This window comes from Mesoplodon bidens (assembly GCF_964165515.1).
Source record: "Mesoplodon bidens genome assembly, chromosome: 9".
In the NCBI taxonomy this organism is placed as follows: domain Eukaryota; kingdom Metazoa; phylum Chordata; class Mammalia; order Artiodactyla; family Ziphiidae; genus Mesoplodon; species Mesoplodon bidens.
Window position 1 is genome coordinate 68183188 of NC_138166.1, and position 27507 is coordinate 68210694.

The 27507-nt window shown below is 38.7% G+C and overlaps 1 protein-coding gene across 1 annotated transcript in view; it reads right to left on the reverse strand.

Annotated features, from left to right (window-relative positions):
• Positions 1-5168: 5168 nt before the first annotated feature.
• The window catches only part of IMMP2L (inner mitochondrial membrane peptidase subunit 2), a 903124-nt gene continuing 880785 nt past the window's right edge, over positions 5169-27507 (reverse strand). The window contains exon 7 of the mRNA XM_081244027.1: positions 5169-5962. Coding sequence (XP_081100153.1) covers positions 5825-5962 — 138 coding nt within the window. The 3' untranslated portion in view covers positions 5169-5824. The remainder of the gene's footprint in view (positions 5963-27507) is intronic.

Sequence of the window (27507 nt, forward strand, 5' to 3'; positions counted from 1 at the left end):
AAGTCTTGGCTATTGTAATAATACTGCAATAAAAATAGGGGTGCCTATATCTTTTTGAGTTAGTATTTTTGTTTCCCTCAGATTAAATACCCAGAAGCAGAATTGCTGGATCATATGGTAGTTCTAATTTTCTGAGGAATGTACATATTGTTTTCCATAGTGGCTGCACCAATTTACATTCCCACCAACAGTGCATAAGAGTTCCCTTTTTTCTGCATCCTTGCCAACATTTCTTTCTTTTCTTTTTGGTAGACATTTTAACTGGTGGTAGGTGATATCTCATTGTGGTTTTGATTTTCATTTCCCTGATGATTGTGACGTTGAGCCCCTTTATATGTGCTTGTACCTGTTGTTCACCCATTTGTCTTCTTTGGAAAAATGTCTATTCAGAGCCTTTGCCCATTTTTTAATTGGATTTTTTTGTTTTTTGCTGTTGAGTTTTATGAGTTTTTAAAAAAATATATTCTGGATATTAAGCCCTTATCAGATATATGATTTGCAAATATTTTCTCCCATTCGGTAGGTTGACTTTCTCTTTTGTTGATGGTTTCCTTTGCTGTGCAGAGCTTTTAGTCTGATGTAGTCCTACTTGTTTATTTTTGCTTTGGTTGCCTTTGCTTTTGGTGTCAAATCCAAAAAATCATCACCAAGACCAATGTCAAGGAACTTGCCACCTATGTTTCCTTTTAATGGTTTCAGATATTACATTTAAGTTTTTAATCCATGTTGAGGCAATTTTTGTTTATAGTGTAAGATGGTGGTCCAGTTTCATTCTATTGTGTGTGGCTGTCCAGTTTTCCCAACACCATTTATTGAAAAACTGTCCTGGAAACTATTGTATATTCTTAGCTCCTTTAGTCATAAACTAATTGACCATATATGTATGGGTTTATTTTGGGGCTGTCTATTCTGTTCCATCGATCTATGTGTCTTTTTTATGCTAGTACCATAGTTTTGATTACTATAGCTTTGATATATAGTTTGAAGTCAAGAAGGATGATGGCTCAAGCTTTGTACTTTCTCAAGATTGTTTTTGAATATTCAGGGTCTTTTGTGGTTCTTTATAATAATTTTAGGATTTTTTGATCTATTTCTGTGAAAAATGCCATTGAAAGTTTGATAGGAGAAATGTTCTAATCTCATTTTTTCACATGTACCTGTCCAGTTTTTCCAGTACCACCTATTGAAGAGACTGTCTTTTCTCCATTGATTAATTGACCATAAGTGAATAGGTTTCTGGGATTTCTATTATGTTCCACTGATCTATGTGTCTCTTTTTGTGCCAGTACTGTACTGTTTTGATGACTGTAGTTTTGAGTAAAATGTGAAGTCAGGAAGTGTGAAACTTCCAGCTTTGTTCTTTTTTCTCAAGGTTGCTTTGGCAATTCAGGCTCTTTCATGGTTCCATATGAATTTTGGGAGTATTTGTTCTAGTTCTGTGAAAATGCCATGCATCTTTTGATAGGGATTGCATTAAATCTATAGATTGCTTTGGGTAGTATAGACATTTTAACAATATTAATATTTCCAATCCATAAACACTGGATATCTTTCCATTTATTTGTGTCTTCATCAATTTTTCCCATCAATGTCTTATAATTTTCAGTGTGTCTTACGTCTCAAGTTAGTATCTTGTAGGAAGCCTATAGATGGGTCTTTTTTTTTTTTTAATCCATTCAGCCACTCTATGGACTGAATTCTCCAATCAAAAGACACTTACATTTAAAATAATTATTGATAGGTTTGTACTTATTCCCATTTTGTTGTTTTCTGGATGTTTCATAGTTCCTCTGTTTCTTTCTTCTTCTCTTGCTCTCTTCCTTTGTGACTTGATGATCTTCTGTAGTGGTGTGCTTAGTTTCTTTTCTATTTTCCTTTTATGTATCTAGGTTTTTGCTTGGTGGTTATCATGAGTTTTACGTAAAACAATTTATAACAATTTAAGTTTGAATGCAATCTACAGCTTTTTATATTTTTACTCCCCCCCCCATGTTTTATAGTTTTGATGTCACATTTTACATCTTTTTATCTTGTGTATCCTTTAACTAATTGTTGTAGCTATAGTTATTTTTATTACCATTGTCTTTTAACCTTCATACTAGCTTTATAAGTGATTCAGCCACCACCTTTACATTATTCTGAATTTTACTATATATTTAACTTCTCCCATGATATTTATACTTTCATATGTTTTCCTGTTACTAATTAGCACCATTTCATTTCAGCTTAAAGAAGTCTCCTTAACTTTTCTTGTAAGGCTGGTTTAGTGACAGTGAACTCCTTTATCTTTTGCTTGTCTGGAAAACTCTTTACCTCTCCTTCAACAACTTTGCCAAGTGGAGTATTCTTGATTGGAAGTTTTTTTTTTGTTGTTGTTGTTGTTGTTGTTTTCTTCCAGCATTTTGAGTATACTGTGTCACTCCCTTCTAGCCTACAAAGTTTCTGCTGAAAAATCTGCTGATGATCTTATGGGGGTTGCCTTGTGCATAACATAACAAGTTATTTGTCTCTTGCTGCTTGGATTCTCTTCTTGTCTTTAACTTTTGACAGTTTAATTATAAGGTGTCTTGGTGTGGGTCTATTTGAGTTCATCTTTTTTGGAACTTTCTGGGTTTTCTAGATCTGGATATCTGTTTCCTTCCCCAGGTTAGGAAAGTTTTCAGGCATTATTCAACTGAGTTTTCTCCTCTCTCTTCTCCTTCTGGGACCCTTATAATGAAAATGTTGGTCTTCTTGATGTTATCCCATAAGCCCCTTCAACTATCTCTACTTTTTTTCATTCTTTATCCTTTTTGCTGCTCATATTGTGTGAGTTCCACCACTCTGTCTTCAATTCCATTGATCCTTTCTTTTGTTTCATCTAGTCTGCTGTTGAATCCCTCTAGTGTATTTTTCAGTTCAGTTATTATATTCTTCAGCTCTGTGACTTCCCTTTGGCACTTTTGTATATTTTCTGTCTCTTTGTTGAAGTTCTCACTGTGTTCATTCATTCTTCTCCCAAGTTTGGTGACCATCTTTATTACCACTATTTTGAAATTTTTTCAGGTAAATCACTTATCTCTGTTTCATTATTGACTTTTTCTGAGGTTTTATCTTGTTCTTTCATTTGGAATATATTCCTATTTCTTCATTTTCCTCGACTCTCTGTGTTGGTTTCTATGCACTAAATAAAACAACCATCTCTCCCAGTCTTAAAGGAGTGGCCTTGTGTAGGAGATGAATCTTATTGTTCTACTCTGCCTTAGCTCTTGGTTGTCTGTCAATCCTTTGTGATTGTTCATGCAGCCTGTTTTATTTTTAGTGGCTCCTTGTAGTTGAGGGTGTGCCAAGACCTGTCAGTGGAGGGGAGGATCTCAGTCAGTACCTAGATTCAAGTGGTTTGGAAGCTAGGCCCTCAGGCAGCAGCTTTTAAAGTATGTAAATACATGTAGTCCACAAGCATAAATCTCACTGGCCACCAGAGCCAGGAAATCTAGAGGAGTCTTCTGGTGGCAGTTACAAAAATCAGGGTGCCAGAAAAGCTGTCTTCTGGGACATGCTGGTAACCTGAAATGAGGCAGAGGGAGAGCACAAATATGGCATCCACCCACCTCTGTCCGTGCTGTTCTTACCTCAGTAGGCCCCTAGGTGTGTGCTAAAACAGATCCCTGCCCTCAGAATAAAGTTCCAGGTCAAGCAAATAGGCCTCTGTCACAGAAAGACTGGGTGCAGGTTTCAGTCTCCTGACTGTGCAGGGCCCTGGGGATGGTAGCCAGCCAAGAAGTGACTCTCCAATTATTATAGTCCCATGGGATACATGAATGCCAGCCCTGCTGGCCACCACAGCCAGTGATCAAAGGGTGTCCCATGGGTGGCAGTCACAAAAACCAGGGCACTGGACATGCATAAGGCTCTTCTCTGAGAGATACTTGTGCTCTGCAACATGACAGAGGGAGAGGGTAAAGATAGTGCCTGCCCTCTGAGGTCTCTGGAAAGGATTACAGTCAGCCCTTATATGTGTGTTTCATTAGAATCCTGTCCCTCAGGTCATAACTATGAATATAAGCTAATAGGCCTTTTTCACAGAAAGACTGGGCTCCTGAGTCTGTTGCCTCTTGCTGGCCCTGGGACAATTAAGAACTCTTTCTTGGTTGGTTAATAGTGAGAGTGATTGATGCACTCATGAAAGTACATACTAGGTAACACAGTTATAAACTCTACCTGGAGTTTCATCTTTGAGGAGGTAGCTTATGAGCTGAGTTGTTCAACAAGCATCAAGAATTAACTCTGCTGGTGATATGCTACATGGCTTGAGAATACAAAATTAAATAGAAGGAGCATTTGTCTCCTGTCTGAAGATTTACAATCTTGAATTAATAGTTTGAATAGGAAGACACAAATAGTCAATAAGGTAGTAAGGCTGATAGCCAATTTGCTGAACTGTTAAAATACCAAATTCTTCCATACCAGGGTAAGTAGTAGCTAATCCAGGTACCCCTTTATTTGTTCTCTACTCTGTCCCGCCTCATTATCACCCCCAATCCTGTCTTCCATAGTCCCCGAACTTTCCTGTGTTCTAGTAATTAAAGGTTTAATACTCTTATGCATGCAATATTTTACATATAATCCCAGGGGATGCACTTCACCAAGGGGTAAAAAAGTTTCAAGCCTTGAAATAGCAATGAGAATTTGGTGATCTGCAGTTTAAGACCAAAGTGTGAAGTTCAAGTTGGGGAAGAGAGGGAAATGGAAATGAGGAACTCATAAGGATAATATAGATCTACGGAGAGATATTAAGCAGATTTTTTTTAAATGATGATTTTGACCAACCTTAGTATGTAAGTACTCATTGATGTGTGTTGAACTAGCTATTATGATGCTAATTAATTATTATTAGTAACATATACTCTTAATTTGCATATGTTTTTTGCTGTTGCTCTTTCTGTTCCTGCCAGCTAATGAGTTTGCAGCCACATTTGCAAGATAGCTAATCCTTGTTTGGGATCTTATCTGCAGATGAAACAAAAGAAAATGAGACGAGGCACACAGATGCTAGAGATGTAGTTTCCATAAGCACAAACCTCCAACCAATGGGAGGAAAAAAAGAAAAGCTTCATACATATAAACTTGCATGCAGGGAATTTACCTCCTTAGCTATACAATTATAAAATCTATTATGCCAATGTTACTCCACTTTTCAATAGGTGATTTCAGATTTACAGACATGAGCACTGAAAAATCATTGGGAGGGGAAAAAAATCAAACTTGGTTGATCTGGAGTGATTTTTCCATTTCACTCAGAACATTTTACCATTTCACTCAGAACAGTACCTGAGCAAATCAGTGTTTTATTTTTACATCATAGTTTACTGTCCTTCCTAACTGACAGTTACTGCATTGTAGATACTGTCAATTATAATTCCTAACACTATGTGTATAATGTTTCTTCATCTTCCATCTTAAGAGTAACTGGGTAATGTTATTTACTTCCATCACATATTAATCTTCATATTCTTCCAGCAGCAAGCTCCAAAATCAAAACCTATCAATAGAATATGTATGCATAAAAAAACCCAAAATTTATCCCCTTTGAGACATATGGGAATAAAATTTTCATATTCCCAAAGGTCTGCATTTTTTGGCATTGAACAGGGTATTACAATTTAACACAAAGTCAGGTGACATTTAGTACTGTTTAGTATTTTAAAACTCTCTACTAATACAGATCATCTTAATGTGATAGAAATGTTTCTTGCACAGTATCATCTTGGGGGAAGCTTTGCCCCTATGGTGTTCCTCTTCTCCATCCCTCTTCCTGGGGTTGGTGCCTCCCCATCGCAGTAGCTCAGGGAGATCCATGCAGGCAGTCCTCTTCACTCTGAATGGGCAAGCGCTCTGGAGGAAGAACAGATTCCAATTTCTGCCAGCGCTCTGGAGGCCACAGGATGTGAGTAGCATGACCATGCAGGAGTCCCAGGGAAACCTGAACTCATGAGAGACACAAAGTGAGAAAGATGTTCTTTTATATAGGATCATCATTAATATCTTGAAAACAGAATTTGATCCAGGCCTGATGTTCCATGGAAAGATAATTATGATGATTAAGAGAGTAAACCCTTAGTGGCATTTTTTCTAGGTGCTTTATATATGTAAATTCCTTTAATACAACCATTTGAGGTAGGTACTGACATCCCCTTTTTGCATAAGAGAAAACTATGCTCAGGGAGGTTAAAGCACTAGCCAGAGGTCACATAGCTCTCAAGCCACAGAGGCTGGCTTCAAGGCTGAGTAGTCCAACTTCAGGGGCTGCCCCCTTAACCTCTATCTTCAGTAGACTGGTTGCATAACCCCCGGAGGCATGAATCTGGTTTACACTCTCAGAATTTCCTCCAGAGCTCCCAGTATCTCCGAGAGACTTTTTCTTTTTTCTTTTTTTGGTGGAAAATCAGAGATCCCTTAAAAATATCTATATATTGTAAAAAAAAAAAAATATACTGTCCCACATACTGGATGAGCAGCCGAAGTTAGGTGTGAGACTGTGTAGGGTGCCTCCACCGAAAGTACACTGAGCAATTCGGATCTACTGCTCACAAAGAGAGGTGGGAAACCAAGGGAAAAAAATCCAGTATATGGTCTTCTACTGATGATGGTTTGACTTTTGACTTTATGATGGTGTGAAAGCAAGACGCACTCAGTAGAAACCATACTTCCAATTTTGATCTTTTCCCAGGCTAGCAATATACGGTATGATACTGATACTTTCTTGTGATGCTGGGCCGTGTCTTTGAGCTGCACAATTACAAAGGTAAACAATTGATACACTTACAACCATTTTGTTTTTCACTTTCAGTACAGTATTCAATAACTTACATGAGATATTCAGTACTTTATTATAAAATAGGCTTTGTGTTAGATAATTTTGCCCAACTGTAGGCTAATGTTAAATGTTCTGAGCACGTTTAAGGTAGGCTAGATGAAGCCATGATGCTTGGTAAGTTTATTAAATGCATTTTTTTTTACTTAAGATATTTTCAACCTTCAGTGGGCTTATCAGGATGTAACCCTATCATAAGTGGAGGAAAATCTATATGAAAATCACTGCAGATGGTAAAAGACATACCAGGATGAAAGAGGAGGCAAGGGAAGGGAATTTTTCCTGGAGGATATAAGACTGAGTCCTGAGAGGGAGGGAGCCCTTAAAGACATATCAGGGCTCCCTAGGGACATGAACTGCAGTGCTCAAAAGAAGGTAGCAAACCAGTTTAAAATGCAGATCAAGGCCCTATACTCAGAGATTTCCAGGCCCTCCCTCAGACCTGTGAAGGGTAATCTGTGCCTTTTGTTGTTGGTGCTATCAGGTAATATTTTAATGGTATGTAGAAGCTTACAAAACACACTCATATTGAGTGCCAACTATAAACCAGATACTGTGTGTCCATTTTATTTTCAAATGTTTTTCCTATAAATTGGAGCTCCATAGTGATTAACATATGACACTGCTTTCATTAAAGTTCTTCTATTTATAAGCATTTGAAAAATCACACTGCCTAAAGCCTCAGAGCTGGATGTCAAGGGAGACACTTCCAAATAGATAACCAGAAACATTAAAAAAAAAAAAGTAAACATTCACAACAACTTGAAATACAAACAAGATAAGCCCAAAGGGTACCAAGAAGCCCATGGGCCCAATAAAGGAATTTTTCTTCAACTTGTTACTGTAAAAATCAAACCTACAGAAAATTTGAAAATGTTGTATAAAAACCAGCTCTATTCACCAAAATTCACTAGTTATTTACATTTTGCTGCATTCATTCCCCTCTCATATGTGTATATATGTATTTCTACTTTTTCCTGAAACATTTGAAAGTTGTCATCATGCTGAATTTATCCCCAAATACTTCAGCATGTATCACCTAAGACACTTTCCTACATGAACACAATACATTATATGCAAGACATTTAATATACAATACTACTTAATATACAGCCCACATACAAATGCTTTCAATTGTCCAAATGTGTTTCAGAGCTATTTTATTTTTTAAATTTTCAACTGAGGATCACAAATTGCATCGATTGTCACTATGATGCTTCAGTTTACATTTGACTTAATCTAGAGGTTCTACATCTGTAATTACCCGATTTTTTTCCCCTCCTGATTAGAGTCAAGTGTTCTTGGCAAGAATACCATATAGTTATTATATTCTTACCATTTTATCACATCAGGAGGCACAAAATATCAGTTCATCCCATGTCATGTGAAGTTTGATCATTCGATTAAGGTGATGTTGACCAGGTTTCTCTTGTAAACCAATCATTTTCCTTTTGTAATAAGTAATCAGGGGGATGATATTAAATGTAAATATCCTGTATGTCAACAACATATCATCTCACTGCTCTCTGAAGGAAGCTGGTTTCTAAAGCATCTAAAATAATTTTAACAACTATTGATTATCCTGCCTGAAACAGGATAATCAATTATCCTTTCTAAATTTGTTATTTCTTTTACATTTATTAGCTTCCCTTCTCTTAAGAAGTGCTGTCCCCTCCAACCTCAAATGCCTATATATATATATATATATATATATACACACACGCACATATATATATATATATTTTTTTAGTTGTGGCACATGGGATCTTTTAGTTGCAGCTTGTGGGGTCTAGGTCCCTGAACAGGGATCAAACCCAGGCCCCCTGCATTGGTAGCACGGAGTCTTAGCCTCTGAACCACCAGGGAAGTCCCCAAATGCCTATATTTTAACATAAAAGATTCCTTTTTAAATTCAAAATCTTACTATCATTTGGTTTGTTTGATACTCAGATGTCCTACATTGGGCCAGTGGGAGTCCTCTGTTCATTTTTGGATATGTCTCCATGAATCTTTGAGCACTGCCTAACTTTTTGGTACCACTAGGTGTTGTGGGCTTACCTTGTACTTTATACCTGTTCCCTCTGAAATTAGACTTCTTTTATCAAGGAATGCTATTTAGAAATCAAGATCTGGTACTAGATGTGCTCATTGCTCCTGGGGGTGTCAATCTTCTATGCCATTTCAGGGGATAAACATAAAAAGCCCCACACCACAGGATTCTCTCTTACCTTCCTCCATTCCCTATTTCTATCTCCCTTCTTCCAGAGTGAGCACTCTGTCTCCCCATAACAACACATTTACACTATCCTAAAATATACAAACAATAGTTTTGAGATCACTATACTATAAATACTACCAACAACAAATTTCCTGAGTAAAAATCGAGATTTCTTTGCAATTACTTTGGTCCTTAAAATAGATCTCATTTTAAGGGTGTATTGGCAGAGTCCTGTATTCAAAACTTAGTTGAATTCAGTCTTTTTTTCTTCCCAATATACAGTTATATTTCTATTCGATATATAGTTAGGCCTATTTGTATTCAATTTTAGAGTTCGCTTTTGTTATCCTTTTTGATTCAATTTAACTTGAATAAATATTTAAATGGTTTAAGAGTAAAATTATTCTTAAAAGGTATGGCATGCAGAATAATGTCCCCACACAAACTCCAAAGATGCATATCCTGATCCCCAGAAGGTGTGAATATGTAATGTTCCAGGGAAAAATGGGAATTAAGATAAGGAGACTATCCTGTAGAGGATCCCATGGACACAAATGTAATCACAAGGGTCTTAAATGTAGACCAACTAGGCAGAAGGGTCAGATTCAGAGAGATATTTGAAGATGCTGATGCAGAACAGGGCCATGAACCAAGGAATGCAGGTGGACTCTGAAAGCTGGCAAGGAAACAAGTTAGCTCCTAGAGCTTCCAGAATAAAGGCAGCCCTGTGATACCTTAATTTTAGCCTAGTGCCCATCTTGGACTTTTGGCCTCCAGAACTGTAAAATTATAAACTTACGTTGTCTTAAGCCACTAAACTTGTGGTGATTTATTACAGCAGCAATAGGAAATAATAAACTAATAAAAAATACACACAGAGAAGTTCCACTCCCATCTGCTACCTTACCTCTTTAATAGGCTAACTATATTAATTAGTTTCTGGTTTATCCACTTTTTTCCAAAAAAGAAACCCAAATACATATTTTTATCAGTTTTTAACTATTACATTCTTATTTCCCCTTTTTCTCATACTGAAGGTATATATTCCCTTTTGCTTGGTACTTTTATTCTTAACAGCATATCCTGGAAATCACTTCCTATCACTTCATAAAGATGGAGCCTGTGGCTTTTACAAAAGCCCTATCCCACATCCAAGCGATTCTGATTAACCCCACTAGAAATCTAGATCTGGACTTTCCACTTGGCTTCACACCAAGAAAAGGTAAACCTAACCAACTTTAAAAACTCTCTTGAATATATCTGGAACTCCTAAGTAACCATTCTAACCATATTAACTGCAGAAGCCTAGATCTAAATGGTCTGTCATGCTGCCGTTTTTTTAATCTATTTTTGTTCTTGTCTGGGCTCAGTTGAGCTAGAGAACAGCTGGTCTCCATCCCCTCCACAATAACCCTTTTTAGGTTTGATAGCTGCTACTCAGTTGTTCCTCAAGCCTTTATTTGCTTTTCCAAGTTGTTTAACTTTTTTCATAAGGTTGATCTGCCAATCTTTTAACTGGGCTGAACTCTTGCCAATATTTTTGCCTGATTTCCTAGTTTCGGAGCTCAGTTTTAACAGAGTGATTCAATTTTTTAAAATCAACATTCGGTTTACCAAAACCTATTATAATTTTATTCCAAACATTTATTAGAGATGCTACTCTAACTTCCTGAAAAAAATGATTCATCTTCATAATTATAAATAATGGTGAAAATTCCCACAGATGGATAATGTCAGTATCATTTTAAAACATGGTATGGGAATGCAAAATATAACTGTTTTTTAAAGACTGAGATTAAGATAGAGAGTGCCTGGTCACTCTCTTAGCTATCTTGTCACGGATCTTTTTTTTTTTTTTTTGGTTGGTATGTACATAGACATGCAAAGAACACAGTGAATTTAAAAGGGCACAAAAATCCAGAAATATATTAAACTTTAAACAAATTAGAAGTTCTCTTCAGGTACAGCATTGGTGTCCACACATACTGCGTTAGGCATGGTCTTCCAGAGAAACAGAACCAATAAGATGTGTGTATATATAGGAAGAGATTTATTTTAAGGAATTAGCTCACACAATTATGGAGACTTGGTGAGTCCAAAAATCTGATGCAGAGGGCCAGTAGGCTAGAGACTCAGGAAAGAGCTGTAGTTTAAGTTCAAAGGCAATCTGCTGGTAAATTCCTCCCTGGTTGGGGGAATGTCAGCCTTTTGTTCTTTTCAGGCCTTCAACTGACAGATCTGCAGTACGTGAGTGTGACTTATCCAACCTGCTTTCAAAGTCCACCCATCTAAATGTAAATCTCATCCAAAACCACTCTCGCTGAATGATGTTTGACCAAATATCTAGGCACCTTGGCCCAGCCAAGTTGACACACAAAATTAACCATCATACCTACAAATATAATCACCTCTGACAAACATATTTCCTCTGTGCTTACTCAATGTCACACACAGTTTTCACTATATTCGGGGTGATGTTCCAAATGACTTACTTATACACACTGACTCATTTAATTCTCACAATAACCCTGATGCAGGTACTATTATTGTCTCTACTTCATAGTTGAGGAAACTCAGGTATAACAATACATTTTTTGAGCTGAGGCTTTAATACACGCCCTCTGGCCCTCGAATATCTATATCAGGATCATCACCATACAATTTATCATACAAATGAGACACTTCTGACAGTCAATGGGGCACTTTTTAAATTAAGTCAGGATAATAATTTGTCCAAGACTGTCCTGGACAAATTAAGATATGGTCACCCTAATCATACTACTTCTTGATATTCCTAGGTCCCACATACTTTCCTGAAACAAGTAGATTTATCAAAAGGAAATGCACATTATGGGCAGAATTGTGTTCCCCCCAAATTCATATACTGAAGCCCTAACCCCTAGTACCTCAGAATGTGGCTGTGTTTGGAGATAGGGCCTTTAAAGAAGGGACTAAGATAAAATGAGGTCATTAGGGGAGGCCCTGACCCAATCTGATGGTATGCTTGTAAGAAGAGGAGATTAAGGCACACAAAGAGGTAATAACAGGGTTGCATGTAGACAGGTGAAAGACCATGTAGGGACACAGCAAAAGGACAGTCACTTGCACGCCAATGAGAGTGGCCTTGGAAGAAACGAAACTCACCAACACAGTGATCTTGGACTTCTAGGCTCCAGAACTGTGAGAAAATTTGTTGTTTAAGCCATGCAGTCTGTAGTATTTTGTTATGGCAGCCCTAGTAAACCAATACATACATAAATAAACAGGAACACTGTGCTGGAAGCTAGTTCCTGAGATGTCCCAATAGTCACACAAAATAGGGGAACAAAGGAAGAGGATGAGAAAAAAAGTCTGTTATTAAAGAGCGAGAGAGAAAGAGAGATACTTACGCATGTATGGAATACAATTCTTTTCAATAGCTTAAATACTTTGACCAACCAACCTAATATTTTATTGGGACTCAACGCTCCCCTCTCTTTGCTCGTTTGTGTCCCCTGTGTAGATGTGTCTCCTCCAGTGGATTCACAGTATTTTTAGGCTTGAGGAACTCACTTTTACAGTAAATTTTAAAACACAACACCAAAAACACATTAAACATTATAAACCCTTAGCAGATCATTGTACTTTTAGTATCTACTGAATGAGAAAATAGGTCCATTTACATGTATTAATGAGCCTCTTATAATAACTCTTTTGCCCAAAGATGGGGAATCAAGGATCTAGAATATCTGTCACCAAACTATTTTGATTGTATACCCCACTAGCAAAAATACTTGAGAATTCACCTTTGTATTTATATATTTAAAATTGTATATATAATATATAAATATAAAATTATATAATATATAATTTTATAAAAGTATATTAAAATTATATATACATATGTATTAGTATTAACACTCTATAAAACCAAATGTTAGTAAAGCTCAAATTCTTATTTTTCAGATCCAAAGTTCTAATTATTTATTTACTTTTTTTGCATCCAAGGGATCACTATAAACACCCCCTATATATTTCTGCTCCCTCTTTAGAAATCCCTTCTCTGGCAAACACCAAAATTACTGTCTGGAAAGTGATCAGTGCTATCAGGCAACTGGTTTGTTTTGTCCACATGATGCCAAGGAACCACATGGACTAAATTTACAGTGAACTACCTGTCTTTGATTGAATTGGCTCCATTAAGAAGTTATTTTGGCATCTGGCAGACACAGCCTTCATGGGCCCAGCCTTTGCTTCAGGTGTCAGGGGCACAGGTGTGTGTTACTGTGGTTCCCTCCACCCATTTCCACAGGGCTACAGTCTACAGAACACGCTTCTGATTGTTGGCTTCAGGGCACCCTCTGTTGAAGGAAGAGCTTGCAAGGACAGTCTGTGAGTACTGTGGTAAAATAATAAAAATAAAACCAGTTACTTTGTACTGGTCATTGCTAAGCAAGGACAAACATAAGCACATGAGTCTAGAGATAGGACAGAGGGGGAAAAACACAGAAAAGAAGTTAAGGAAGAAAGAAGATGACTGTTAATGGGAGCAAACTCCTTTTTAAGAAAATGTTCAGAACTAGAGCCAGGGTCAGAAGAGGACCAACGTGAGAAATCAGATGAAGCATAAAACTTTCAAGTTTATGTGATTAAAATGTTTTCTGAAAAGGACAATGTTTTATCCAAGATTAGGAATTACTTTTCAGCAACAAATATTTGTTGAATGAGTGGATGTTCATTAAGGAGGAAAGCTAAAATCTGGAAATGCTCTATTTTCTGATCTGGGCATCAAGGAAATTCCCTAACTTATCTTAAGAGAAACATCCATAGTTTGCTGGAAAACAATATTAAGTGACATAAGAGTTTACAAATGATGTGCCACAGTGGATTGACCACAAACTAGTGCTACCAAAAAACTGTGATACAGTTCTTGATACAGTTCTTTGGCCCAGTCCCACAAGAATTTTTTAAAGTTACAGTATGGAATTTAAAACATATACATGAAATACATAGATTTTACATTTTTATATTTACTGCTTCTTCAGAATTTTAAAATATATTACACAGGCAAAGACAATTGGTTTGGATTGCCTCTGGTGACCACCATTTACCTCCAAAACCAATGAACAATATGAGGGAGGAGAGAAATGTATAATGACTGGTCCTCAGTCTCCTGGGATGAGTACCATTGGTTTTTGAGTAACAGACCAAAATCCTGGCTACTTGTCCTCTTCCACACATTACACTTTTCCTGAATACAACATCCACATCAGTCTGCTCACAGGGCAGCCAGGGAACACTGCTCCCTGCTGTATTGACAATTCTTTCTGGACTGGAGTGCCACAAAAGAGGATGTTGTCTTGATAACTACTGATAAGACCAGGGATGGGAGTGGTACCTGGAGAGCAGGACACTGGAGAGAAACATGGGACTTCACTCAGGGCCCGTGCTTTGGTACTGTGCATTCAATATGATGCTGCAAGTGGAGAGTGCAGGGCAGGATCTGTGCACTGGTGATCAATCCCGAGGGAGGAGAGCACTGTACACCAGTTACGAATCCCGTGGAGGAACTCCAACTAAATGGAGGACAGCACAGATCATCACAATGCCAGCCACAAGGAACAGACGTCTAACATCTCACCCACTGCATCTTGGTGTCAGTCCCCAAGGAAGACACAACGCCATCAAGCACTGGACGGAACAGTGCATCGCTCACACAGAGAAGAGACAGAGCAGCACTGGCTTCCACTGTGGGTGTTGCTGGTACCCTGCTCCACAGAGAAGGACGTCCTGATAGTGCAGAGATTTGCCTTCCTGGCCCTGCCTCTGTGGTCACCATTTTCTGGGAATGTCAGTGTTACACAACAACAACACTCAAGGCAGGTACTTAAAAACAACCTAAAAGACTAAGAGAGAGGTTGAGGAGAACAAAATAATTCCTTTATCAGAGAGCATAAAAGTGAGCTCTCTTGAAAATATGAACAAAAGCAGATGCGTGGTCTAAGTGAATCAAAAAGAATTAGAAATAAAGACAGGCATAAACATACCATATGGAAAAATAAGCAACGGCACTGTTCTAAAATATTATGAAAAGGATATTTTTTATAAGTCTGAAGGATAGAAATGATAGCATCTACTTTATTTTTACACATGGGTTAACATACACAAATTTGAGGTTTTCATTAACATTGTTTGATACAGTAGACAAGGGTCAGAAAGAGGATAGTAGTGGCCTGTCAACCAGCACACATTCCCAAGATGCTTATCTACACAGTGTTGAGCAGATAAACATAGTCCTCTAAACAAAAACATGTAGGGAGACTGCTTGCAGTCTAAGCAAACACTGACTGGCATCTACTCAAACACAAACTAGTAATGGCAAAGCTTTGGTTGTAGAGGTGAATGAGAGGCATTGCTAAAGAATTATGCAGCAGACAAACAAGGAAAGTATCAACACTCCTAAGACCTAAGCTGGTGAGCAAAAGAATATATAGGAATAAAGGAGGGGAGAGGAAAGCTCTAGAAAAATGGAGAAATAAGTTAGAACAGAGGGGAAGCAGCAGCAGGTAAGGTAAAAGGCACAGAGGCAGTGGTGGCACACTGAGAAAGCTTTACTTGTGGGGAATGGACCACTTCCATTGTCCCCCTTCCACAGGGACCTTAGTAGCAGCACCAGTTATGAGAACACGTCACCATCCAGAAAATCCCAGCGCTGTTCTCTTTCTCCTCCCTGAAGTGACAAGAGTAAGGGTCCTTGTACCTGGGAATATTGCCCTTGGATGAGAACGCTTTCCTTCCTAAAGATGTATATAATACAGGCTCACAATACCTTATCTACAATTCCAAAATCCAAAGAGCTCCAAAAGTTCAATTGTTTTGTAACTCTCTGGTAGCAAAACCAGACATGACCTAAACTGTTAGAAAATCATACCCTTTATTTTTCCCCTGCAGTGTGCCTATTCATAATTTTTGCTGCAGAAGTATTAACGTGCTTGATTATAGAAGTTGCCCCAGACTCTGCTGGGAGCGTTATGTTACATGGTATAGATATTGTTTAGATGCTGTGTATAGACACTGATACCACCTTTCCAACATCCAAACAGTCTGATTTCTGAAACACATTTGCCCTCCAAGTTTTAGATATAGTATTACTATCTTTAAATATCTGCAAAGATGAATATTTACCAAAGAGGATAAATGTAACCAGAGTTTTGGGCTCAGTCCTAGGTGGGATGGGACCCCGTCTAGGATCTCACCAACTGGCAGGAAAGACAGATGTTTAAACACAGCATCAAAATACAATCCAATACGACAGACATATAAAGGAGCCAAGTGCCCTGGGAGCAGAGACTGCGGTCAGGCCTTGGGAAGGTTCCACTGAGCTGATGCATTTAAGCTGGCTCCCAGGAATGATGGAGACTTCCTTTTACCCAATGACATCCCCTGCCAGATTTCTGTCTAGAACATTCTCCTAATCCTCCTTGCCCCCCACTGAGTTGCAAAATTGAGACAATGTGATAGGTTGATACAACCCAGTACTTTGCCATCGAAAAGGAAAGCCATATGCTTTACAAAAGATTCAAAATGAGATTCTCTCTTCTAAAGACCTCATTCTAGGACAAGTGTTTTCCTTCATTATCAACAATTTTAACTTTAATCATTTCAAAGCAATTTTCCTGTTCAAGACTGAGCTTTAATCAGAATGCATCTTCAGGTCACTTCATGGCCTCTTCAGGATTCTCTCTAGATAACTACAGAATCATGCATAATCATTCCCATCCCCCCCAACCCCAGCACCTTCAGTAAGTAGTTAGTTCAACGTGTTATGCAGAAATAGATACAAAACATGCCTCTAGGGGTATCTCCAGCTAATTTTCATGAATTAATTTCTCAGGATTAATGTTTATGCACCAGTCTCTTCACCACATAATCAAATCACTGGAGTTGAAGAGGTCTAACTCCTTATTTTGCAGCTTGATTAAGCAGGTGATGAAATACTTGAATATAATTTGGATAGTTAGAAACTCACAGTATCAACAATAAACCACAGTGGAGGATGACATTACTGATGATGTCTCATTGCTTACTTGTGTTCTCTCTAGTAGCTCATGTCCCACATGCTATTTTTATGTAGGAGATAAAACAGTTCATATAAATACATGAGGGGAGAGGTGTAAAAGTCTTTATTGTTGTTGACATTGTTTTAAACCATATTTAGGCCACTGGGCAGACAGCTGCTGAGACAAACCAGACTGCCATTGGTAGGAGAGGATTTGGGACAACAAGGTATCCAGTAGCCGTTGCCAGACCTGCTGCTATGGTGGATGCCGCCACATCCCTACCATGGTTACCTCTGTTCATTTGGGTGGTTATCTGGCATCCAGTCTCTATCTTACCATCTCTCCCTACTTCCCATCCCTCTTTTATTCTTTTTTCAAAAAAAAAAAAGAAATAGAGGAGGCTTACAAAACAACCAACCAGGAACAAAAGAAGATAAATAAAAGTGACAACTACAAGAGCCAAGATAGTTGCTGTGGAGAGCACACTTGGTACGTAGCATGTTTTCTTCTTCATGGTGGCTCTCAGATAGCTAGCTTACACAGCTCTCATAGGAGAGGGGGAAGTGTCCCAATTTTTAAGGGAAGCTAAGTTTTTATCTGTTTAAATTTCTGCAAGCTATTTCTCACATGGGCTCTGTCACAGGATACTCGAAGCATCAAAATGGACAATGTCCATGGAAGTAGGTTCCCCCTAAAAGACAGTAGGACAGTTCAGCTTACTGGCAATTAGCTGTTCTGCCAAATGATTAAGGCGATGTCATCTTGTATGGAATCTAGAGACCTAACTTATTCCAATGATAAGTACTTAGATTACCTGGCAGCACAGATAGATAGAATGCCCTTTAAATGATCTTTTCTAAATATTTCTTTCACCTGTGTTTTTGATATACAAGATCTGGTCTGTGTTGTTTGTGGCTGGAGATAATTCCTGATCCAAAAATCTGGCTGTGTATCTACAAACAAAGGATGAGTTGGAATTGATGATCTACTGCACTCAGCCCTTCTCCTCATCCCAGAACAATATCTTAGTGGTCAGAGCTATAACTACTGTTCTTAAACTTAAGCTTACCAAAATCCAAAGAATTGTGTTGATAAGGAAAAAAGAAATTATGCAGTATAATAAAAGGTATTTGAAAGAATGGTGTAAACCCTAGCAAAACTGGCTTCTCTAGAAGAAATATCCACCAGGTATTTGAAGTGATAAAGGTACACATGGTGAAGCAGGATCTTAAGGATTACTGAGATCATTAGAGGTATGGGTGTGGCGTGCGTGGGTACCGCCCATCTCAACCACCTTTTTGTGTCTGTACAAGTCTTGGTGAGAAGAAATGCCTTCATCCACTGCCTACACCCCAAGCTGGATGGTCCAGATATTCCTTCCCTCCACTGCCAATAGCTGAGGGTAGGCACATGACCAGGGCTCAACCAATTAGATACTCACATCCAGGGCTATGAATGTAGAGGGAGCGATGCAAAGACACAGGAATAGTCAGAGATTACTGGCAGAGATGAGAGTGCCAGGAAGTGTGCAGTGACACCAATTGCCAAACCCGTCATCCTGCTCCTATGTGTGACATAAGGGTGTCCTATGTTGCTAACTGTCTAATTCCCAAGCCTTGTTTTCATCCCATCCATTCAGTGATATCCAATATCGATATCCTTCCAATGACATCTTTTCTACTTAAATTAGTCAGGATGAGTTTGTGTTATTTGCAACCAAGATACCTGATGAATACACTGCCATGGAAATCCTTACACATGAATAATGTTTATAAGGATATTTAGAAATTAGGTCTAATCCCCAGTCCCACAGGTGAGGAAATCGAGGCTCAGAAACGCTGCCCAGTCAGTTAGGGCTGGGACTCAGCACTGGCTCCTAGTTCAAAGTCGTTTTCACCATACCTGTTAGTGATACAAAGTGTAGAGCCCTGGAAATTGTAATGTTTGGCATGGGGCCCTGCATTGATGCTTTCTAAACTTGCTTTCTCCCCAGGGGAAAGTGAGGCCTTTCATTTTCTGCAGGAAAAAAACCAAACATTGCACATGAAGGTTTGTACACATCCATGCCACTTTGGGAACTGTTGCTGATTTGTAGCAGCAGAACACGTTACAACTCACTGGGCTTTAAGGAATGCTTGCTGGCGGTGACAAGAAAGGCAGTGCTTACTACAGCAATGTGGCTATGTGCACGTGCATAAAAGAGCCTGGAAAACGAAGAAGTGGGGAAAGACTCTAAAAGACACTCCCTTTACTCAACACCATAGATACATAAAAGCCTACAAAAAAAGAGAAAACTTAATCATAACTATTATTCTTAATATATTTACTCTTCAAATTAATAAAGGACTTAAATATTTTTTTTAAAAGCCTACTATGTGCAGAGCACAGGGCATGATGTTCTAAATGTACCAAGATGTATGAGCCATAGACTCTGGCCTTGAGGAACTTACAACTCAGATGGGAAGACGGTTGTCACAAGCTTGATCCATAGGATGTGTTTGGCAGAAGGAGATGAGAGTGATCTGATGAGCAACACAGGCCACTGAAGGATTAGGAGGAGATATATGTCCAACCCTGTAACAGGGGACGCCACCTCTGCCCACAGTCGAAGGAAAGAAAAGGCAAGGCAAGAAAGTGGAGAGCAAGAGAACAGTCAGGAGATTTTTTGCAATGGTGCTGCCAAGAGATACGATTGTGTATAAGAGAAAAGAAAAAAGGAGCCTTTGGGAATGGAATCCACATTTCCTAGCACGGTATGTGTGGTCCTTCATTAATGGACCTCCGCTTTATGTCTCAGTGCTCCTCAACTTGTACCAGAATCACTCTCACACCTCTGCCCATTTGCACATACTGCTTTCTCTGCTTCCCGAAAGGCTTTCTTTCACTGTTTACCTGGATAACTCCCCTTCATCCTTCCAGACATAGCTTACATGGTACTTCCTCCTGGAAGCCCTCTTGCCCTCCAAGCCCTCTTGCCATTCTCTGCAGTCTGGGCTTACTTATGATAACTAGTAATTACCACCCTGTACAGTGAGGGTCTATTTAATTCTTTGTATCTTACTAAGTATGAGCTTCTTGAAGCAGGCACTGTCATATTCTAAATCAAGGGAATGAAAGTAGAAAGAAGCTGAAAAAATGTTGACTGATTATATTAATGAAACAGGAGATGATGTGGATTTAGACTAGATACAATTTAGCAACTGATTGGACCTGGGAGCTGAGAAAAGAACAAGGGGTAGAGATGGCTCATTTCTCACCAGCCTGGGAAGATGGTAATGCTATTAATAATAGAGGGATCACAGTAGAAGGAGCAGATGTGGGAAATGATGAGTTCAGTTTTGGATTATCAATCTGAGGATCCTGTTGAGTGTCACAGGAAGACATCCCGAATGCAACTGAAAATTCTGTGCAAGAGTCCAGGCAATGGTGGCAAGTAGAACTTAGACATTCAGGAATCACCCAATTGTACCCACGGGAATTAATGTGCTCACCTAGAGAAGAAGAAAGTAAGAGTGCTAAGGACACAGACCTGGGGGGACATTGCATTTCAAAGGTAATGCTAGGAAGCTGTCAGCTACATGCAAGAATCAATACATTTTGCTGAGCAGTAACACACCCACCTCCAAGGCTTGTGAGACTTTTGCACAAGTAGAGACATACTGCTCTCAGCTTGTAAAAAGGTGAGCATTGACAATAGAGCAGAGATTAGGGGAGGAAATAGTTGTAAGTCACCTTTAAAACTGTAGTTGCTATTTTTTTTTTGACTGTGCCTAGAGAACATGTAAAGATCCAGAAAAAACCTATTAAAATTCTGAAAATGATGTTCACCTAGTGTGGTTATACATTTGTATATATGTATGTAACTCATGGACTAAATATATAATATAAAAACAAATCAGCAGATTGATCAAAATATCTCCTCTAATGGAAATAAATATTTTGTTACTTTTAAACATTTTTTCTTTCAGAAGGGTAAGTAAAATGCTTTCTAAGATTTTGAGCTGAGTTTTAAATTAATTTCACACTCTTAATACCACTTTGGTCAGAAATAAATTGTGTGAACCAAAAATGCTACCTAAATGGCTGTATTATTTATGAGGAATAATACTATTTATGGAGGGTAATTATAAATCTTTTAAATATTATGATCTATTTATTTTTAATCAGGTTCACTACTAAGTAAATAAAAACAAAAGAAATGTAAACTATTGAATAGATTTTTGCTACTTTTATTAGTTGTAAAGGATCTTGTTGCCTTCTTGAGAAGTTATCTTGTTAGTATAGTTTGAAGCAACAAAGAAATAATGGTACTGTGATCGTGTTAAAAGCACACACACAAAGAAAAAGCTAACTATGTGAGGTGATGGGTGTGTTAATTATCTGGATCTTGGTAATCATCCCACAGTGTACATGTGTATCAAACCATCCCTTTCTACATTTTAAACATATACAATTATATCTGTCAGTTATTCCTCAATAAAGTTGGGAGGGGGAAGCATATTGCCCAATGTCAATTCTAATATTGATATTAAGTTCCTGAATTGCCTCTACGGTTTTTTTGGTTAGATTTTGAGCTCCTGCAAATAATAGTTGTCTTGCTTTTGTACTTTGATTACAGTAGATAATTCAGAGAAATCTCTCGAGGGTTATTTGACATTCAATCAATAAACATGCTAGCACAATGCCAGGAGCTGGGATGCTCTGTATGAGATAGCAATTGCAGTATATTGAAATTAGGGTAAATTTAGTCCTTTGAGTTTGAATATGCAGTTATTGTCTGAAAGTTAATTATAGATGATGTTTAAAGTTCAAGTTTATGTAATGATAGATGATCCATGTCAAAGATGGCATAGCAACAATAAGAAAAATACTGGTCGGATTACTAAGAAACAAAAAGAATTCCTGAGAGCTAACTATGGACAGTGTGTGTCTTATTTACAGAAAATTTCTATATTCCAAACTATCTGCTCAATTAGATTGAATGATTCAAAGTCATATCTCTTCTCTCTCTATTGGCCGTATACACACACACACACGCACACACCTTGGAAAAGGTTGATAAGTTCAGTAGTAGCCTAAGGAAAATATAACAAGGGCAAATTTATTTTTCCAGCGCAAAGTTACAAATTATCTTTGATCTGACACTATGGATTATACATGACTTTACTCCACTGACTCAGATAACTGAATGCTGGCTCTAATTTATAAATTCTAAGTGTTGTACCAAACAATTAGGTTGTTTTACATATAGGTTAATGTTGAGAGTACAATAGGCTGATACGTACTGTTAAAACTCTTGGTGCTTTATAAATTCAGAGATAATGTTAAATTGTCAGGACTTCAGCCCAAAGAGAGACTGGGCTTAGCCTTGTGGCCCCACTGCTGGAGACACTCACTGCCCTGGGGAGAGGAACAGAGACTTGGCTGATGATGAAGGTTTCCACATATCTGGTGCTCTGTCTTCATCTCTGTGCCAGCTTCCCAGTATTAAGAAAGTGTCATCAATCATTTTCCTTACCAGAGTGGGCGTGGAGTGCACAAAGCACCAGGAGTAGAACCTGCCCTGCCTTTGGATGAAGCCTTTTCATGAGGATTCCTGGCCATATTTAGCCCACTGTAGCCAGTACTAACCGCATTTGAAGCAACAGTTCCAATTAGCTTTCCCTTTCCTTTTAGCACTTCCCCCCCCGCCTCGGCTGGCTTTTCCATGAAAAGACAACTGCTTCATTACTTAAAAAAAATTTTTTTAACACAAGAAGTTGGAGGGGATATCTCAATGCAAACAAATTTGTTAAAGACAGACTCCAAAGAGATCCTCTCTAATCATCAAAAATCCTGATGATTCAGTATCAGTAGCACGCTGTCCCTGTTCCTGAAATAACATGATACACAGATGGTCCAAGGGAGAGGACTAGAGTAAGTAAGCATCAGTAGCAGAGTGCCAAGAGAGCATAAGCCTTGGAGTCAAGAAATCACAGTGGGATCCAGACTGGAAAAATGAAGAGCTGCGCCACCTTTGGTTAAGTTACTCCACTTCTTTCAGCCTTACTTTTCTCAGTGTCGAAATGGGAACAAAAATATCAACTTTGCAAGGTTGCCACAAGAATGAAAGGGTGCCAAGTGCACAGCTCTAGGGCAGAGCCTTGATACGTACTAATTACTATGCTACCCCACAGTAAATCAGGTGCAGAGGAAGCCTGAAGTATAATAAAATAACACCAAAAGAGAAGAAAATGAGGTGTTGAAAATAGCTACATTATATTGTATCCCATTGTTTACCGTGAATAGTGTCCAATTAGGGGTTATGCCTTTGAGAAAAAATGGTTTTGGTTAGCTTATGATGTCAGTTTATAAGTACAAAAATGATTGCAAGAATTCTTGTGCCAATAAAGTTCCTTCTTAGGAGCTCTATCAACAACAGCAATAAAACATGGGTGCTGTTATGTTTCATTTTTTGATACAAGGCTAAACTTTGAAGGAGCTTTTCTATATACTGAGATGAGCTCAATAAAAACAAAATCCTCTGGATTAAGGTAACATCCCTAAGAGGCATCTAGCTCTGGTAAAGGCATTTGCAGTAATGAAAAACAGAGGATCAGAGGACTCCATTGTTGCTTTAAATTACATGTGTGACAGATCACAAAGAATTGCTTTTAGGTAAATGAGCAATATTTTCTTGATTTTCTCCCACTCTTTAACAGCAGTTAAAAGGTCCCCGAGAAGTATGAATTTTCTTAACAAAATAACACTGCACTATAAATGGTGCCAGTTCCTGACCACTGACTCATTCCTTAACGTTTCCTGACTTCTGTTTACACGATTCTGTTAAATAGTGACCTTAAACATCAGTGGCCTGTCTTCAGTCTCCATCTTCCTCTGTAATTTTCAACCCTGATCATTCCCTGCTAGAAAGTCACCCCTGGTGATTACTCTACTTCTCTTCCTAGTGCTCTAAAGGTACTCCAGTTTTGCTGGCTTATCATCATCCCATTTCCTGAATCTAGGTATTCCGTGTGGTTATATTTTTTTCTCTTTATATGCACTCCCTTGGTAAGCTTATCCACTGCCATATCTTGAACTCCCACCACTTTGCCAATAACCCTCAAATCCCTATTTCCAGCCTTACCCTTTTTCCTGACATCCAGACTTGATTCTCAGTGGCCTGTTGGACACTCCCAACAGGGAGTCCTCCTCATTATGCAAATATGATGTACACGACACACCAGCTCATCAGCACTCCCCAAGTGAGTGTCTTACCCTGGCTTTGTGATTTGGGGATCTCCTTGTTGCCCAGTCTTAACTGCAGTCTTAGAGCCATAATTAGATTTCTGGCTTTGCTTCACCACCATCTTATTAAAATTAGTTGCTAGATTCTTCCTTGCTTGAATCCGTCTGCTCCTTCCCATTCTCACTGCCATCATCCAGGGACAGGTTCTGATTTCCTCTTCCCTGAATGAACACAGTAACCTCTATTCCAAACTCCCCAGTTCCAACCTTGTTTTGCTCCAGCTGCCATACATACTGGTACCAGATTAATTTTCTAAAGCTTGGCTTCAATCAGATAATTCCCAGGATTATCACACTTCAGTGGTTCTTCACTGCCTACTCGTGTAAGTAAAGGAGGAACGGCCTAGCATGCAAGACAGTAAGAGGCCCACTTACCTACCTTTCCGTTCTTTTCTCTCACTGTTCCCTTATCATGTACCCCACACAAGCTCCGTACAAGTTCTCCAGGGTGACTTCAGTGTCCATCAAAGCTGGAGAACTAATGCCCTAAACCACCAAAGTGAAATGGTCACAACGATTTCCTGGCTCCTCTGCACCTACGGCTTTACTCTTGCCACTCCTCTAAGCATCCTTCATCACCACCTCCACATCCTCGTTCGACCCCTCCCTTGACTTCCAGCAACATTTTCTTTCTTTTTTTTTTTAATTAAATTTAATTTATTTATCTATCTTTGGCAGCGTTGGGCCTTCATTGCTGCGCAAGCGCTTTTCTCTAGTTGCGGCGAGCGGGGGCTACTCTTCGTTGCAGTGCATGGGCTTCTCATTGCGGTGGCTTCTCTTGGTGCAGAGCACAGGCCCTAAGTGCATGGGCTTCAGTAGTTGTGGCTCATGGGCTCTAGAGCACAGGCTCGGTAGTTGTGGTGCACGGGCTTAGTTGCTCCGCGGCATGTGAGATCTTCCCAGACCAAGGCTCGAACACATGTCCCCTGCATTGGCAGGTGGATTCTTAACCACTGCTCCACCAGGGAAGCCCTCCAGCAACATTTTCCATACAGCTTTTTAAAAACGACTCTCTTCCATCCTCAATGCTATAGATTTCTCTCTTGTTACCTTATTTATCATTACATATTATGCCCTATCTTCCCTAGCTGACTATATGGTCCTCTAAGGCAGACCCCTGTCTAATATGTCTTTTTATTCCTTACTCAGTGTAGCATTTTATCCATGATGGGCACTCAACAAATACCTTCTTCATAAACAAATAATACAATGTCAAAAATAACCACATTCCCTTAGACAAGACCAGTTTAGGAAAGAACCATTATCTGTGTGGCTGACAACATGGACCTGTTTGTTAATTGTAGCATGAAGTACATTTCACAACATTGATTACTTCACAATATAGATCTTTTATTGAGCAAAGAACTATATCTTTAGAAATAAGATTTTAAGATTTTATACTTCTTGGCAAAATAGTCAAAGCTTGTATACGTAAATGAGTCTAATTATTTCTTTATGTAAACAAACTACCTATGGCACATTGTATTTTTCAAAGATGACCACAAAAGTACCTCACAACTCAAATGCTCTTCTGCAATGTAATCTTTCCACCCCACTCTCCCTTTAAAAGGTAAAGTCTATTTCTTCATCTGGTTGGGAGTGGGTACCTGTGACTGCTTTGATCAATTCTGGGCATAGCACTTAAGTGGTCTGGCAGCTTGTGCTTCCTAGAAACTATCCATCATATGAGAATTGTGACTCTGTGAGATCACCAAGCTGTGAGAAGCCCAAACCACACTGAGGCACCAAATATCTCAGTGAAGATGTTGAAAGTGGGTCCTCCAGCCCTTCCCACTACAGTTGATGCCACGTGAGTCAAACACACACCACCTAGCTGAGTCCTTCCCAAATTCCTGATGCATAAAATTGTGGGTAAAATAAAATGGTTGTTTTATACCAGTAATTTTGGTGCAGTTCGTTACACAGCAATATATAAACACTACTATCACCACTTTGGATATGTAGAACTGTGTCCATGCAAATACAAAATTAAAATGGTATGCTGACAAAGCAGACAGCTAATCTTACAAATAGTAAACTTACATGTTATACAACCTAAATGCTGAAGAAAACCTAATACTGATCAATTTATGAATTCCCCTTTAATTATGTCCTTAGCAAAAAATTAATATGAAAAATGGATTACATATCTCTAATATTTTCCAAATCAAGCCTCCATTATGGAAGGTATACTAAAGAGTATGTTAAAAAATAAGCTGAAGACTATAAAAGAAACATAGGATATAAGTAAATAATTGGAAAAGTTTGCAAACATGTATTCTGGTAAGTACATTATTAGTTTATATGAATTATGATGTATCCCAACACTAAAATTCTACATAGCCATTTAAAATGATGATATAGCTATACTGACAGTAAAAATGTTCATAATATGTTAAATGGAAAAAGCCAAGTACAAAACTGTGAATAACACAATCTCATTTTGGGTTATTTAAAAAAAAAGTTATGTATTTGTCCCCTCTTCCCTCTTCCCTCAACCCCCAACACACATACACATGTTTTTTCCTGCGGGGAAAAGAAGACTAAAAAGGATGCATATTGGGCTCCCCTGGTAGCACAGTGGTTAAGAATCTGCTTGCCAATGCAGGGGACACGGGTTCGAGCCCTGGTCCAGGAAGATCCCACATGCCACAGAGCAACTAAGCCTGTGCGCCACAACTACTGAGCCTGTGCTCTAGAGCCCATGAGCCACAACTACTGAGCCCACGTGCCACAACTACTGAAGCCTGCATGCCTAGAGCCCGTGCTCCACAACAAGAGAAGCCACTGCAACAAGAAGCCCACACACCACAACGAAGAGAGTAGTCCCCGCTCGCTGCAACTAGAGAAAGCCCGCATGCAGCAATGAAGACCCAACGCAGCCAAAAATAAATAAATAAAATAAATTAAAAATTAAAAAAAGAAAGATGCATCTCAATGTCATTATCCTTAGGGGGTTATATTACAGTTCATCCCTATTTTCTTCTCTTATTTTAAGGCAGTAATTCTTAAACTATGCTCCCCAACCACAGAATCAGTATCACTTGCGAACTTGTCAGAAATGCATATTTGTAGCCCCTACCTTGGTCCTACCAATCAGAAAGTCTAGT